This window comes from Ammospiza caudacuta, chromosome 6 (assembly GCF_027887145.1).
Source record: "Ammospiza caudacuta isolate bAmmCau1 chromosome 6, bAmmCau1.pri, whole genome shotgun sequence".
Classification (NCBI taxonomy): domain Eukaryota; kingdom Metazoa; phylum Chordata; class Aves; order Passeriformes; family Passerellidae; genus Ammospiza; species Ammospiza caudacuta.
In genome coordinates, this window is record NC_080598.1 from 28,851,996 (window position 1) to 28,869,123 (window position 17,128).

Here is a 17,128-nt window from a genome sequence, read left to right on the forward strand (position 1 = left end):
CAAAGTTTAATAGACAGAAGCAATCTCATTTCAGAGTAAGTATCCTCATATGGCAATTATGTTGTTATGTCAGTTTAATTTGAAGCATTACTTAAAACTTTCTTGTGAGGGCAAATCCTTAAAAAAAAATCACTTGTGTCTGTGGTTCATATATGTTCTTGATACATTCTAAGATAACTGCAGGTTTTTGCCCTCACACGGTGACCAGTGTTGCTGGGGGGTACCTTATAAGAAATGTTGTGTAAGTTAATAAGTTTGGGGAAGCATGGACAGGTCAGAGAGTGATCTGGAGAGCAATTTTTTGCCAGTGTATCTTGCAATTTCACATTTTCTGTTTTACGCTTAGAGTGTAGAAGACAATAAAAATTACTTATCCTAAGCATCTAAATCTCCAGATCAATATCCATGCTAGAGAAGACAGTTGTTTTGAATGTGTATTTTCCAGTCGATGAGCAAGAACCTAAACTTGTTTTCAGCATCATTAATACCTCCCATTGATTTTGGTGATTTCCAATTGAGCCATTGATAAACTCTTCTGTAAGTGCTGCCTCATCCCCAGCTACACCTGATCCCAACAAAACCTCCTTGGCACTGAACTGTCATGCCATAAATACAATGCAGCTCCATTTTTCTTCTCCAGCAGGGTGTTCTGTTCTAGTGATAGAGAGCATGAGACTTTTTCACTTTCTGCTTTTTTTTTTTTTCCTGCCTTTGTGACAGAGCACTCAGCTGCTCTTGGTGAGCAGCTGTTCTGTTTCCCTGTCTGCCTGCAGCGGTACCCAGACAACTGCAGCCAAAGGTTGCCAGAGCAATGCCCAGCTTTGTTAAAAAGTAACAGGATTGGGAAAGAGGGGAGGGAGCAGGAAAATTCATGACCTGGAGTAGATTCTACAGCACGCTGTCCGTGGGTGCCGAGGGAGCTGGGTGAGCTCCGTGTCCAGCTGGAGATGCACTTTCTGTGCAGGTGTCCCAGTAGGATTTACCTACTGACTTGGGGAAAGCTGCTAATCATGAGGTGAGGCTGAAGTTCCCTGGGAAAGGAAGTGTTGCTGACAGTGACAAGCAGCTTATGTGCGTGTCTCATGGAAACTGAAACGTGCGTATGTGTGCATGTGTGTGTTCATTCAGCATCTGCTGTCCGCATACTCTGTGACTCACACACGGAGGGCGAGGTGTGGCTAAGAACAGGCCTGTGACGTGCACTATGACTTTTTTCCCCCTCCTTATAGGCAGGTTTCTTGTGCATGGCAGGACGTTATCTTTATTTGTCCATTCTTGGGTTTGTGTGCATAATTTTCCAACAATGATGACAGTGTTTGTTTTGTGGTTCTACCTTGGAGCACTTACACATTAGTGAGGAACAATTCAATGTGGCGTGTCAGGATTTCAGCTTTTGCCCAACTTAAGATTTCTTTTCTTTTCCAGAAAAAAGCATGGCATACAATTAAAACCATGGTTAACTTGCCAGTCATCAGCCCCTTCAAGAAACGCTACTCATGGGTGCAGCTGGCTGGGCATACAGGTGAGAGGGGTATCTTCAGTGTGTTTGTCTCTGGAGTGAGGATGACTGCAGCATGGAGAACAGTCTTTCTCTGTTAACTTCCTTCCTTCAGGTGAAAAGGAAGCAGGCAATATCACACAAATCTATGACCTAAAACATATTTCAGTTGTGGTGTGGATAGGGAAATGGGAGTGATATACCTGAATAAGGAGATCAGCAGGGAAGCAATGATCAGACTCTGGAGAAGGGCCAGGCTTGTAAGGTGATGTGTGTAAAATACTTGTTAGAGGGAAACAAGAGGTTGGGGAGCTAAAGCCCTAATCTATCTGGTGCTGTTGGTTGCAGTATGGGATCATTTTTCCTGACTGAGTAGCCAGTAGTTAGTTCTCTAGGGGGAAGGATTACTGTCCATGCCTGTATGTGCTTCAGCCCTGGAAAGGACAGTGTTTCTAACACCACTCCAAACCCCTCATCTGAATGTAGGTCCTTGGGTGGAAAACAAATGGGAAAATTCCCTTGTTGACCATGTTTTTGCATTGTGAGTCTGTCATTGTTCACTGTACGAGTGCAAGGAGCAGCTCAGTTGGTTGGTTCTAGTTTTGTGTCTGTAAAAATTGGTAGGTGTCCTCCTCATGGAGGCTTAGTTTCATTTGTAGGGCAAAAAAAAACAACAAAGAGAAGTCAATCGGTTTTTGTCTCTCGTGCTTCGTATAATTCCTGTGCAGTGCTGGTGGGGGTTTATTAGTACACATGTGGGCAGGCACCCACGCTGCATCATGCTGTAATGAAGTACGTGAACCACCTCTGTGTATGCTGATGCCCTAATATGGTGCACTTCAAAGCTGTGCTGAGAAATCTACTGAGCCCTAGAAATTGAGTAACTGTATTTTGCACAGTGTTGTTCTTGTGTCTGATTTGTATCACACAAAGTGCCAAGATGACCCAGTCTTAATGCAGTTTTTGTCATAGAAGTGTGGAGTTTGCTTCATCTGTGTGGAGTGAGGCACTGGTCATGTAATCATCACCCTTCTGGAGACTCACATAGTGGGGTGGAAGAGGAGAGTTAAGAGTTTATTAGAAGCTGATTAGGAGAGATACTGTTCCAGTTTCCTTTTAGCAGTGTTCTGTGGTTGGGTTTGCTCCATCCTTTCTGCAGCTGTTCTTCTCTGATATGACAGTTTTTTTCTGAACTAAAAACCTGAGCTGTTACCAGCCTTGCCCTTTTGCCAAGGCAGTGCCTGTTCTGGGATTTGTCAGAGAAGAACCAGTTTGCAGTGGCTGAAGGATCCCGCTGTGGTAAAGGTTGAGTGTTATCCCCAGGGTTAGTGAGGCTCCTACTTTGGTGCCCACTTTATTTTGTCTCAATTAAAGGGTGCCTCTGAATGAAACGTGCACTTTCCTTAGACACTGTTGGCAGGTTGCAAGGATAGGAGAGCATTTGGAAACTTGACAGGTGGAGGCTGATTACTGCTAATTGTGGCCTCTGCAGATGTCATTTGTCCTGGTTAGCATTCAGACACAGGGCTGTACAAAGCACTTCGCCCTCCAGGCTGTACCTGCAGGCATTAGCAGATAAGCAGGTTTCCAGAGGAGAGGCAATACCTGCAGGCAGGCGCAGGCGCAGTCACAGAGTGTGTGTGTGTGTGTGTGTGGGGAAAGGGCAGTGCCTGGCTTCTGCCTGGTTCTGGCTCTTTAAGTATCGCTGATTGATGCGCTGCCTCTGTCTGGACACGCTCAGCAGGTGTGTGTACCCTGTGTGAGGATTAAGGACAAAGCCAGTGCTGGCAGTGTTATACAGCTTTAAAATAGCCTGTCAGAGGATTAATGATGAATTCTGGCTCGTGGCTTCTTCCTGTGCATTTTAGCAAGTATAGTACTGTTTAATAACCTAGCAAAGATTTTTCATAGGAAAAAATCCAAACAGCCCAAAGGCCTGAAGGAACTGCACTCCTTAAAGCCATAAATTCTGACATGGGAATGTATCCAAACGGACTTTCACTGCTAACAATTGTTCGTCCTGTGTGTTTTATTTTCTATGGAAAGCATCTTATCTCTTTTCTTCAGGGGAAATCTTTAACTGCTGCTATGAGACTGAGATAGATGAAACTGGAATGGTGGGGGAAGGGGTTTTTCTTTTTTGCTTGTCAATCTTGTCAGCAAGTGTTTGATTTTCTTTTTTAGGGAATTTCAAGGCAGCTGATAGTGGGAAGATTCTGAAACGCTTCTCAGAGAATGAAAAGGAGTGTTTTGAGCGATTGATGAAGGATCCACTACGCTCCTGTGTCCCTTGCTTCCATGGTGTGGTGGAGAGAGATGGCGAGAGCTACATCCAGCTGGATGACTTGCTCACTGATTTTGAAGGGCCAAGTGTGATGGACTGCAAAATGGGGATCAGGTGGGGTGAATGAAAAAGAATGTACTTTCTCTGCTTTGAAGGAAGGGGGAGATGTGGTCATGCTCACAGTCACCTTGGACAACCTGAGGACAATATGTCCCATTATTGCCAGTTTGTACATGGATTCTGGAAACTAGTTGATCTATATCCTCAAAAACTATCCACATCAAGAAATGTTCAGGGGGGATTTAAGAGAAAGTTTTTCTGAAATGGCCTGATAATACATGGGAAAAAATGACATGACTTATTCACTGCCAGTTCATTGAATCTTTGTGTCTGCAGCAATTCAGAAAGCCTCACAAAGTAAAATTTCCATCTCCCAATGCAAATGATGGAATACCAGTGTGAAAGCCCATTTCCAATGCTTGAATGAGTCTTTGCTGGTATTGATCTTTTCTTTAAAGAGTTGACCATTTGCTCAGGACTGACTGTGTTTTTCCATACTCTGACATCTTGAGGTGTTGCTATCTCTTTGTTCTCCAGGTTCTCACTTTCTTTTCCATTCATTGTCTGTGATTAAAATGAATGCATCAAAAATACTATCTGAGTATTTTTATATAACTACTATATAACAAAGAGATAGAGATTTGTTGAGATCCTGGAGTAAGGTAACAGTACAGAGAAATATGAGCTGTCATAGCAATCTGTCAGCTGGGATGTCAGCTCAGATGCTCAAGAGTTATAGTCATAAATTAGTTAGTCTACTTACAGAAGTGCAGATAATGCCTTTTCAAATAGATGCAAAAATTTAAATTACTTAGATGTAGCAGTTCTTCTGAACTGGTACGTTCAGAAGAAATAGGAGAAGGATTTGCAACAATACATACACATTTTGTTGAAAATAGGTGACATTCTGGCAATGAGTGACATCATCTCTTGGTTTGTTATGCTGTGATGAAGAAAGTAGACTTCAGGCACTTGACAAAGTGCAGGCTTTAGGAATCCAGTGGAATGTAGAAAACATGGATAGTGCCTTTCTAATGGCTACCAGATTAGCAGATTGATAAGAGCAAAATGCGGGAGTTTTGTGTCTCTTCACCTTCCTGTTCTTAGTTACCTCTTCTGGTTTGGAACTACTCTGATAATCTGCTTTACTCTAGTTTTTTCTATATGAAGAGTGACGCTGTCTTTCACTGAGGTGCATTAAGTAAAACTTAAACTGAGGCCTAAAAAATTTACCCATGACTGTTTTAAAGTTTTTTGAGGAGAGAGAATGCAGTAAGTCTTCAATAGCCCTATTTTTTTTCTTAAATTTCATTATAAGTGATCTCTCCTACCTGTCCTTTGAAAATGCAGTTCTATTTTATGGCACAGTGGGAATTCAGCTTCCTCCTATTCTGTAACCAGGAAATAATCATAACTTTACTTGCAAGTAAAGGTATAGTTAGAACAAGAAGTGAATTAGAATTCCTGATTCCTGGGGCTGTTTCACTAAATATGCCTGTGAACACTAAATATGCCAGTCATTGCTCTGTGTACTTTGGTTTCCCCGTATGCAGAACTGGGGCAATGATAAGGCTTATTTTCCTGGTTGTTGTTTCTTGAGGCCAGTTTGTGAGCTGTAAAAAGAAATGTTGAGGAAGTCCTTAAGGATGTGTTGGGATGTGATGTTTGCAGAACATACCTGGAGGAAGAGCTGACTAAGGCACGAGAGAAACCAAAGCTGCGTAAGGACATGTACAAGAAAATGATTGAAGTGGATCCTCTTGCTCCCACGGCTGAAGAGAACGCCCAGCACGCTGTCACCAAACCCCGGTACATGCAGTGGAGAGAAACCATCAGCTCCAGTGCCAACCTGGGCTTCAGGATTGAAGGAATTAAGGTAAAAGTTTCACCTCTGCCTGTTCCTCAAGACTGAACTTTTTTGATTTATCAAACAAGCTTGTGCACATCAGTAGCCAGCTTTTCCAAAGAATCATGTGAAAATGTGCTAGCTGAAACCACAGAGTTCACTCTGTTGAAGTTCTAAAGCATTCATTCTAATTGCAACAGAGAGTGTCAATGAATTTAAGCTTCAGATACACATCAGCCATATTTGAATCAACTACAGAGACCTTACAGGAAGGACACAAGGAGGTATGCAGTGCAGATAGAATGAAAATGAGACTGTTAGGAGGAATTCAGAACAGAAGTATTAACTCCCTCTCTGCATGCAATTACTTTTTTTATCCAGGAACTATACATATTTATTCTAAGTGAATCACAGTAAAGTGGTTTTGTTACAGTTACATTTATTGGCAAGGCATGTTAAAAGCATTTGCTTAGATACTCTTGGGATCAAGGAAACCACTTTTCCTTTTAAATACATGATGAGATCCAGTTTAGATGGAGCTGGAATAAAGCCAGAGCAATCCAAAATGAAATTTCTCCATCAGCCAAGTTCATCTGCTGTTCTTGATGGATAAATTTGTGTCCCTGTACCATTTCTAGGATACTACCTTACAACCGCAGTAGAACCTTAGCAATTTTCTTTCGTACCCGTTACTCACTTAATCCTTTATAGAATCATAGGATGGACTGGGTTGGAATGGACCTTAAAGATCATGTAGTTCCAACCCCGGTGCTGCAGTAGAGCAGGTTGCTCAGAGCTCCATCCAACCTGGTCTTGAAAAATTCCAGGGATGAGGCACCCACAACTTCTCTGGGCAGCCTGTTCTAGTGCCTTACCCCACTTGCAGTGAAGAATCTTTTTTCTAATACCTATTCTAAACCTACTCCTCCTTTTAAAGGATCCCTTGTCCTGTTACTGCCTGCTCTTGTAAAAAACCACTCTCCATTTTTCTTGTAGGCTGCCTTCAGGTACTGTAAAACCACAGTTTGGTCACCCCAAAGCCTTTTCTTTCCCCGGCTGAAAAAACCCAGTTTGCTCAGTCTTTCCTCATAGGAGAGGTTTTCCATTCCTTTAATCAACTTGGTGGCCTTCTCTGCACTTGCTCCAGCAGGTCCATGCCTGTCCTAAGTTGGGGACCCCAGAGCTGAATGCAGCACTGCTGGTGGGGTTCCATGAGAGAGGAAGAGATGGGTAGAATCCCCTCCCTTGCCCTGCTGGCCATGCTGCTTTGGATACAGCCCAGGACACAGTTGGCTTTCTGGGCTGTGAGCACACATTGCTGGGTCATGTCCAGCTTCCTATTCACCAGCACTCCCAGGTCCTTTTTGGCAGGGCTGCTCTTGATCTGTTTGTGCCCCAGCTTGGATAGGTACTGGGGCTGCCCTGACCCATGTGCCGCACTTGCACTTGAGCTGCATGGGGTTCCCATGGGCCCCCCTTTGAGCCTGCCTGTGTCCCTCTGGGTGGCATCCCATCCTTCAGTGGTGTCAACTGCACCACTCCAGAACCTGGATGAGTTTTGTTTCCATGTCACAATTCAAGCACATAGAAATAAGGTATAAAAGACAGTGATGCTGATGAACAGAGGTTCTTTAAATACCTCTTTCTTCTCTCTTTGCTTTGTGTCTTCTCCTTTCCTTATTCACAGATTCTCCTGCTGTGGTACTGGAACTGGGGCTCCAAGCTCATGCAGTGCTGGCCCCTTGTGTGCTGTCCACCCACTCCTGGCTGTTAGACACAGGCATCCTCATGCAGGAACTGTCTGGGTGGTAGATGGTCTGGCTCCAGTCCAGCCAGAACACAGGATCCTGCCTTGCCCTTCAGCCAGCTAATGATGTTATGAAGATACCTGTGTTATTCCTGTGCAACTTATGTCTTTGTATGCTCCTCTGTGTAATGGAATCAGAAACCCAGATGATACTGAGAGTTTTCATGTGTGTTCTTGGAAAGATAGTTGGTGAGTGAAGATGTACAGTCCCAGAGAGTAACTGAGCTAAAGGAGAACATGGGTGCTTCAGACAAACCTCCTGGCTTTTCTTTGTGGATTTGTTTCTTGTCAGAGGTAGGAGCACTATGACACTCAGACTGTGTAGTGTTTCCCTCTGTGGAGACACTGCTGTAACTGTGCACAGAAAGAATACTTAATCTTTGACTAAGTATAGGAAATACTTTGGAGCACATTCCCTTTCTCTCTATTTCCCTGTGTTGTTATGAGGAATGTAGGTATAATTTTAAATTTTTTTTAGATGGAGAAAAGGTGGCAGAAACTAAATTGTTCAGGCAATACACGTAGTCAGTACTGCCTGCACTGTTCCACTGAAGCTGAACTGTACATCCAGTTCTGTATTTTTGCAGAAAAGCAAAGCCATTCTGCAGGGATCCCCATTTTGGTAAGAAAGCCAGTAAAAGTCAGTGGTGCCTGCTAGTGGTTGATGGGAGCAAGGGAATGTTCTCCCTGACTGGACTGGTAACTCCTGGAGTTAGCTGATGAGGTATGTTTGGTTTGGTAATTCCTGCCCTGTGGCTGCTTTAATAAGAAGCAAAAGCAAAGAAAGTGAAATTATAAACCTTTCTGTGAACTGGCTGCTGATAAATAAGATTTGATTCACCATATGCACTCCTGCAATAATGGGGTATCTTTTTGGGTTGCTCCATTTCTTATCCTTGCCTTGCTTCTGGATCTCTGAAATCAAGTCAAGTTTATTTATGGAATTTGTCCCTTTTCCTCCTATCAAAAATAATCTGAACCATTTGGTTTCCCTACAGCTGGGACCTATTGCTCAGTATATTGTGCCAGCCTGATTCCAAATGCACATTTCCTCTCTGGCAGAGGCTGTCTGAAGGCCAGGCATTGCAAACATTTTCTCTATAATACTAAGCTATTGCCTGTGGCTGAGAGTTGGGATTTCTGTCTTCCCATTTCTGTCAGTGAATATCTGTGCAGTTTGAAAAGCTACTTCTTCCTTTGGTACCATTCCTTTAGCTGTAGATCAGGGATAGCCATTTTCCCAGGAGGATATCAGATTTGATTCATAAATCTTTGTGAATCCATGAAGTTAACCCAGAGCCCTTTAAGGGAAGCCAGCAGAGGGCTCTGAGCAAGACCCCATGATTTAAGATGAATAGCACTGTTTTATGGAGCTGTGACACTTGCCCTCTGGTGAGCCACGTCACTGTCACATCTAATAAGAACTGGCCCACGAGCTGCACTGTGTGACAGACTGCTCTGCTGTGCAGGAGTGTATGTGGAGTCCTTAGCAAAGGTATGACTTCAAGGAGTGACTCAGGCAAGTGCCTCCTGAGGATCAAGTACATGCAGAGCCAATGTGGTTTAGAATACTGGGGTGATGCCAGTCAAACTCTGGATGTTCTTTACAGCAAGTAAAGACAGACAGTAATCATGTTTCCTGCCAACCACTGGAAAGGAGCAAAATCATAAAAGTGTTAAAAAGGGAAGCAAGCAACTAGTTTGTCCAGACACGAAAGGTTAGAAAGGGAACAAACGCCAAGCAGCTATTCTAGACATTGCTCTACAATCTGCAACATAGGGAGAAATTATTTTTAAAACAGGCTTGCTCCAGTGAAGAGGTACGAGATGAAGTTTCAAATATCTTTGTGCTCTTGAATATTATCCCACATCAGATCAGATGGCTTCTAACATTCACTGCCTACCTGCTGAACTGCTCTGGCATAACTTGTGCAGCTCATCAGGCTGACATGTGGCACTTGTGTCTGTCCAACAGCCTTGGAATAAAATTCTCTTGCATGAGAGATCTGGAGTTTTAGCATTATTGAATGTTTTTCATGTATGTATTAGAAACAAAGTTCGGCTGTGGAATAAATAGTGTTTCACCTGCTAAGTGAATTTGGCATTTTGGTGTAGTGACTTAACATGTAGGAGACAACATATTTTATTGACCTGCTGATTTACTCACAAAGAAAATGAGGCATTGGACTGAAACAATGGAGAGAAAACAGTTTGATAATCCTGCAGGCTTTTAGTGGATTTTTGTTGCCAATTGTAATAATTGCTGTATTTTACACCCATATCCTAAAATCTCCTATTCGTGTCTCTTGAAGAAACAGAGATGCTCTTGGGGACATGCATATTCATATATTCTGTGTTTACAAATACCTCCAATTCATGCACTGGTCTTATTTGCTTGTAGCTCCAGAAGCACATAAAAATGCTTGTCTTTTTCAGTAGCAGGATGCTTCTGTACTGAATCTTACTGCTAGCACAAAAATACTCTGAATTTCTCCAGGACACACTTGGAACAAGCATGCCTGCACTGTCCTTTGCCAAAATTCATTCACCTGCTTTGTCACTGCTAGCATTGCAAATCCCAGGTTGTTCCTGTCTGCAACAGATTTCTGTTCTGTGACTTCTGGGTCACATTATATGTTCAAAGGTACATTTGGAACTGAATCCTAACTGTGATTCTTTGATTTCCCAGTGAAAAACTGAAACAACAAAAACTACCACCACCACCAACAGAAAACACAAATAACAACAAAAAAATCCACACCAAAACCCAAAAGAAACCCCCAAACTAAAAGGACTAGTAAAATTGTTTTTGGAAATGTTCCCTCACACCCTCAGCCAGGGTTTCACTAGCCAGAGTACAACCAAAGAGGTCTCTGTGGTTTCCCCACTGAACTTTGCACTGCTAGCACTGATGTGAGAAAACCCTCCTGCAAGCTGGTAATATCATGAATAGTTTCTTTTTTTTGTTGTTTTTACTCAACAGGAAATGAACTGCCAGTGCCATTTAAAGCTATCCAATCTGCTTTTGTATCTCTTCTCTTCTTCTTGCTTGGTTTCTCTTCCTGTTCAGCTGCTTACTTTCATCTGGTTAGCAAGGGCTGAGCTGTTGCTCGTTCAAGAGGATTGAGTGATGAGGGGAATGATATGAGTGCAGTATAAATAATCTCTCTCTGTGTGGCTTCTGTGCAGAAGGCGGATGGAACATGTAACACAAACTTCAAAACAACGAAGACGCAGGAGCAAGTTCTGCAGGTTTTTGCGGAATTCATTGAGGGCAACACAACTATTCTGGTGAGTCTGAGCTCTTCAGGTGCACTGATCTTGGACCAATGCTCTTGCTCCATGGCCATGCTTTCTTTGGTACAGGAAATAGGAATTAGAAAACCAAGGGGGTAAGTGGTTTTGACTTCCAGTTGCTCTCAGGAGATGGGGTGGACATGGGGATTTGGTGGGTTGTGCGAAGTTGACTGAGACCAGTTTTATCAGCTCTTGCCATCATCCCCTGACCCCAGATGCTTCATGCTATCAAAATGTCATTCAAACTAACTTGTGGCTTGCCATCAGCTTCAGTCATGGGTGTTAGATGCATTAGATGGGTGATATCTAAGCAAGGATTGTGTTGGCAGGAAAACTTGTGATTTGGGAATTCAGTCTGGAGAAGATAAAACCAGAGTGTGGAGGTAGGAAGTGAGATTGGTGACTAGCTGTGTTCCCATGTGTGAAACTCATCTCAAAGAGGAATTCCTGTGTGCTAACATGGGTAGCACAACAGGCATGTGGTAGATGGCATAACACATCTCTTGTCTTTGGAACTTCAAAGGAGGCTGTAATGTTTTGCTGCAGTGTGGAAGCCATTATGAAGGCAGAGTAGCCCTGCAGGAGGAGTGTGCCTGGTAGCTCAGGGCAGCCTTAAAAATCTGCACTAGACCTTTGTATATTAGGCCTTGATTCTTTTTATGCCCCCTCTGCCCCCACCATAGTTGGAGCTCCTTGTTTCTCTAACACAATTTCTTTCTTTTCACTTTGGGGAACTGGAAGATTTTTAATTCCTTGAAAACCTTTTCTCTTTATTAAAAAACAAAACAAAACGGTTGCAGAAAGCCTGATGACATCCAAATCAAGAGAGATAAGTATGCCTGGTGTAACACATGCAGCAGATGAACTCCAGTCTTTTAATTCACTATGAAAGCTTGAAATGTATTTTCAGATTGACTTTCAAATGATGAACCTGTTGTTTTGAAGGACCTCTAGCCTAAAATGAATATGATCTCTTAATTATATTGACTCTTATAAGATTATTCAGTTTTCAATGAAATGTTTATGGGTTGTTTTGGGCTTTTTTTCTCTTCTTCCAGAAAAAATACCTCAAACGTCTGCAGGAAATTAATGTCATTCTGGAATCCTCAGACTTCTTCAAGCGACATGAGGTGAGCAGTGACTGCAAAGCTCTGAAGGTGCATTGCTTCTTGGTTTGTCATTCCAGTGTACTTCAGAACAGCCTGCTGTATGAGTAGAAGGGGTTTTGTAGAAGAAAGCTAATACATGTTTACAACACAGATGCCACAAAGCCTCCACCACGCTGATACAGGAGATTATGCTAGTTAAGGAATAGTAAATCCTCCTGTCTTTGACATCCCTCTTATGACATTCCAGCATTTATAGCTCTTGACCACTGCTTGGAATAGTTGATTAGTACCAGTTTCATATTGTTTTTCTAACCTGGATGTGCTCCAGTGGAATTTACAGGGGAATGGCATCATGGAAGTTTGTATTTGGTACAGTAGCATTCAGTTATAGCTTGACAATGAAGGCTGTATTACTTATAATGGATTTATGTTGAAATACATTTAATTCTGATGTCTGTGTTCTCTGTGTGCTTTGCTGTGCAGAAGGCATCATTAGCATTGTATTTTCTGCTTGTTAACAGCTCAAGATTTTGAGATTAGATATTTTATTTTATCTTGTTGATGCTCCCTTATCACTAGAGATATTTTCGTTAATCGTGGGTCATGATGTGTCTTTGAAAGGAGTTATTGGCCTTTGCTGAATTGCTCAAATTGAGACCTGATGCTAAGATGAAGAATTGCTTTTCTTCATGTTTTCTGCTGAGTCCCATTTATTATCTACCCTCCCATTTGTACCTTACTGGGGCATCTAAATAATCAATTTATAAGTGCAGCCCAAAAGTCTTTTGGGTCACAGGTGAGATGAGGAGATCATCTTCTTAGCAGGAAGTGTTAATTGGTGGGGGAGGGCTGAAGATGTTTTTTTAACTAGATTGTCTCAATCTGTCTTCCAGGTTGTAGGAAGTTCACTACTTTTTGTACATGATGGCAGTGGGAATGCCAATGTGTGGCTGATCGATTTTGGAAAGACCACCCTTCTTCCTGATGGGCAGACACTGGATCACAGGATCCCCTGGCAAGAAGGCAACAGGGAGGATGGGTACTTGTTGGGATTGGACAACTTGATTGGCATCTTGGAAAGCATCACTGAAAGATGAGTTGAGAAAGGCACAAAACTTGCAGGGCTTCTCTGTAACTTTCTGCTTTACTGAAGTAGAAGGAAACTCAGTTAGAAGGCAACCTTTAACTCCAAACTCCTGAGGTTTTCAGTGCAGAGGGAGCTGCATCCAGAACTCAGCAGTCAGTGATCAAAGTTACTTTGCATCAGCCCTCTATGAACCTAAAGGAATCATTCCAGATTGGTCTGTATTGCACCAGATGAAATTGAGACTGGTCCTCAGAGAATGAAGATCTCCATACTCGGGAATCACACCAGCATGAGTCAAGAGGTCTGTGTGGTAAAGCCAGAATGATTATGATTTCTGGCAAAATGGGACTATAAATTACTTCTTAGAGAACCAGGACAAATGCTTGGGAACTCAGGGCAGGAAAAATGATTTTTCAGGGAACTGCATAGTTTTGAAACCAGATTGTGTTTTTTCCTCTCTAATTCCAAGTCCTCTTGTGTACACTATAGGTTGGACCAGCAACTCCTGCTACATTATATTACAGAGTGAGCAAGGTGCAAATGGGTGTTAATCTCAAGAAACTGGGAGCAAAGAGAGACAGCAGTTTATAGTGGCTTGATGTGGCTAACTGCTGTTAGCCACATCATTTCTCCCTTTCCCTACCCTAGCCTTGCCTCTATCCAAGAAAGGCCTTGGCTTTTTCTGTCGCCGCTCAGGAGATTACAAACACTCTAGGGAGAGAACAGCAGCCTATTGTCTCCAAAAACATTCCAGCTGGGTGGGCTGTTAGATATGTTGCTGAGTTGGAGAGTTAGGCCTCTTGCAGCTGAACTGCAGCTCTGAAAATCACTAATGATCTTTCACAAACTTGTCAGGGAACGAAGTTTTTTTTTCCCAAGGCTTGTTTATTTTTGAAGATAAAACCCCTATACACATGCACACACCAGCAGTCAGCAACCAGTGTGATCTCTTACGATCATGATTTGACTGTCTCTAAATGCACGTGACTTCTTGGCCATGTCCCTCTTCTCAAATAGAATGCTGCCACTTAGGCATATAAAGTGGCATAGCAATCAGGGAGGTCGTGTTTCTGCATTCACAGCATTACACAATAACGAGATAATTCCCAGGCATCCTTCCTCCAAGGTATCAGCTGTTAACTCCATGCAGTTTGGGTGGAGGAATGTCAATATATTTCATCCTATAGTCCCTATCTGGAATCACAGGTGATCTGTTCTTCATTATTCTACTGTGACCCAAGCACAGCCACAGAAAATTCAGCTTCTAGGTTAAAATCAAGAAAGATTGAATTGTTTTCTTGCAATGGCTTCACATACCTTCTCTAGTGGTTGCCTCTAGTCTCTGGAACAATTTTTTTATGCTGGCGATATAAATACTATCATTAGTCACATGTTGACTCACATGCCAGGTTTTAATGTGAATAATGGGCTGATGTAGTTTTCACAATGCAGGTAAGAGTTACATTACCAGTTGATGGTTAAAGCCCTTTCAACATCTAGAGGTAGTAATGCACATTGATCAGAAACTCCTGTCTTTTGTTGGTTTCCTGTGCTCAGGAAAGAGTCTGAGAACTTTGGATGAAGGTGACTGCACTTTTGGGAAACTGCTGTTTTAATAATAGTTGAAATCATAAGCAAAAAAAAAACCTAACCTATAGAGTCCAAATCTGGAATGAAATCTGCAATATTTGTCGTTAAAGTTGGACAGACCTCAATAATTTCTAAAAGGAGTTACTTTGTGTAACACACTAAAGTGTGTTGTGTAGTAAAAGATCAGTCAGATTTAATTACTTTTTCATAAACTTAAAACAGGAGTATTGACAATTGAAGCTCAGTTGTGATGTAAAAGATGACATAGAGTAGGTATTCTGCAGGAAGTAATGACATGGGGAAATATTACATCTTAAACCAGAAGTTGTCTGAAACTGGTAATTATTTTTGTAGTTCATTGCAAATTCAGACAACTTCTGTGGCCTCCCAGAGTTTCTCTGTTTTATATTTATGGTAGTATGTTAATGAATTTTTCACTTAGAAGTTTCAGAGTGTTTACATTAGGTTTTTAGAAGTGACAGCACAGATGAAACCATTCTAGATGCCTCCTAACCTTTGAACTGCTGTGAGATGACAAATGAATCTGTAGTGAATTCCATACAGTTAAAAAAAATATTTCTCCTTTTCTGCAGCCAGCAGGTAAGCCATGCATAGCAGTGCCTAAGGAGAATAGCAATGCCTAAGGACAATAGCATATAAATAGGTCTCATAGGCAGGATTTTGATGACATTGCCTTTTTTATGAGACTGCAATTGCAAGCTGTCCTACCATAACTAAAAGTAATTATTAAAGTTAGAAATAAGATTAAGACAGAAGTCAATTAGTGGTTTGCCTAAATAATCTTCAGAGTTAAATTTCTTCTGTTACCACATATGTGGATCTTCTGCACCAATGTAAACTGTTTTCTGGAGAGGAGATCTAAACAGTAGAGGTTGGTACTCAAATGTCTGTTGAGAGTTTAAGACAAACTTTTAGAATGACTGTCCAGTTCTAAAGGAGAACTGAAACAAAGTGTTATCAGTAGCTTCAAAGAAAACAACTCCTGGTAGCACCTGGCTGGTTTTTCAGTACATGGTCCTGGGAGAAAACATGGAGAAGGTTTGTTCCACTGCAGGAGCTGGAAAGGTCAGGGAAAAAGGAAAATCTCTGCTATAGCAGACACTGATCTGGATACTCATTCTAGATGATGTAAGTTCTAGGATGTTAGTTTTGAAATGGATCTTTGTCTTGCTAGGGGGTTAGAAAGAAAGAAATCACAATCATCTGTTGCTGTTATGGGGAAGGAGAGAAGGAGGCAGCTTTTCATAGCAAACTGCAAGTGTAGGACTTCAGCTGAGCACTGGAGCTCTAAGGACCTGAGGCTGTGCGCTCAGGAGCAAACTGAGGGTAAGTTTTAGATTCCTTGTTTCTCATCAGGTGGCCCAGAGCACCTGTCTATGAACACTCACTTGCTAGTGTGAGGAAGCAGCATGGCCTTCTTTCACTGTGGGGTAAGTTGTGTTGAATAAGCTTATATTTAGCAGAGGGTTGGCATGGTGCATGTGCACAGGCATGTAACACAGGGAGAGCTGATGCTTGATAACCAAGGAATTTGTTCACATGCAAGTCCAGAATGTTGTTCATTAATGCATCTGCTGAGAGAATGCCTCACTCTGGAGGCACTGACTATGTGTGGTTCCACAGCAGGGTCAGAGATGCTGTCCTAGAGCCACTTTGGTGCTGAACACATGAGCTCTGACTTAGACTCCAGGGTCCTTAAACACACTAGGTAGATGCAGCAGTGCTGTAACTGCTGCATTCTTGTGTGAATCAAGAAGTAGGAATAGGACTTCTCTCCCTCAGCTTCATCATTGACTTGGGTTTTTTTGGCCTTGGACAACTCTCCTAGGCATTGTTTTGTTCCAATTTTACAGATGGGAATAGACCTACTTACCTCGTGGCAATGGTGTGAGGCTCTCCTTCATTATTGCCTGCAAGCTGCTGTGAGATTCTTTGGAGGAAGGTGCAATATAGAAAAAAATTCACAGAGATAGATCAGATAAAAGTTATGGATGTTGAGGCCCCACAGAGATATAAATTTGGCTGAAATTTAACCAAAGTGGTAAAACCTAAATCCCTCTAAATTTTGTACAGGGAGGTATTCACTTAACATCTGATCCAGTTCCTGTTAAAGGGAAAGATTTCAATGTATCTCAGAGGGCTTTTGCTACTTTTTTATTGCTGTTGTTATTATTTGTTATTCTTAAGGTACTGAGATCAAATGGCCTGTATCATCCACATGCATCTGTTCTGAACACTACAATGCAATGCTGACATTGACTGTATTGGATGAGTGTTTGTTACTCTGAAGTGTGTATGCTACTAAATAAATCAGACTGAAGGAAAAAAAAGACATCTACTGTGATTTGGTGATGTGAGAATAATATAATTTTTTCAAGAATTTCTTCAGGGAAGGGAGAAAAACAGTATGTTTCACTGCTTTTAATCTTTACCATGTGGTACTTCCTAAAGCAAAACCAGAAGCCAAATGGTGGAGCTTGGTTCCAAAACCTGTTGGTGGTACTTTTAGAACCTGATTCACCCAAAGCT

The 17,128-nt window shown here is 42.0% G+C and overlaps 1 protein-coding gene across 2 annotated transcripts in view; it reads left to right on the forward strand.

The window, feature by feature from the left end:
- ITPKA (inositol-trisphosphate 3-kinase A) overlaps nucleotides 1-16,914 on the forward strand; it is a 39,213-nt gene extending 22,299 nt beyond the window's left edge. For both annotated transcript variants that reach the window (XM_058806937.1, XM_058806939.1), the window contains 6 exons: nucleotides 1,426-1,522; nucleotides 3,683-3,896; nucleotides 5,514-5,718; nucleotides 10,685-10,786; nucleotides 11,851-11,922; nucleotides 12,795-16,914. In XM_058806937.1, the coding sequence (XP_058662920.1) occupies nucleotides 1,426-1,522; nucleotides 3,683-3,896; nucleotides 5,514-5,718; nucleotides 10,685-10,786; nucleotides 11,851-11,922; nucleotides 12,795-12,998 (894 nt within the window). In that variant the 3' untranslated portion in view covers nucleotides 12,999-16,914. The remainder of the gene's footprint in view (nucleotides 1-1,425; nucleotides 1,523-3,682; nucleotides 3,897-5,513; nucleotides 5,719-10,684; nucleotides 10,787-11,850; nucleotides 11,923-12,794) is intronic.
- Nucleotides 16,915-17,128: the final 214 nt, after the last annotated feature.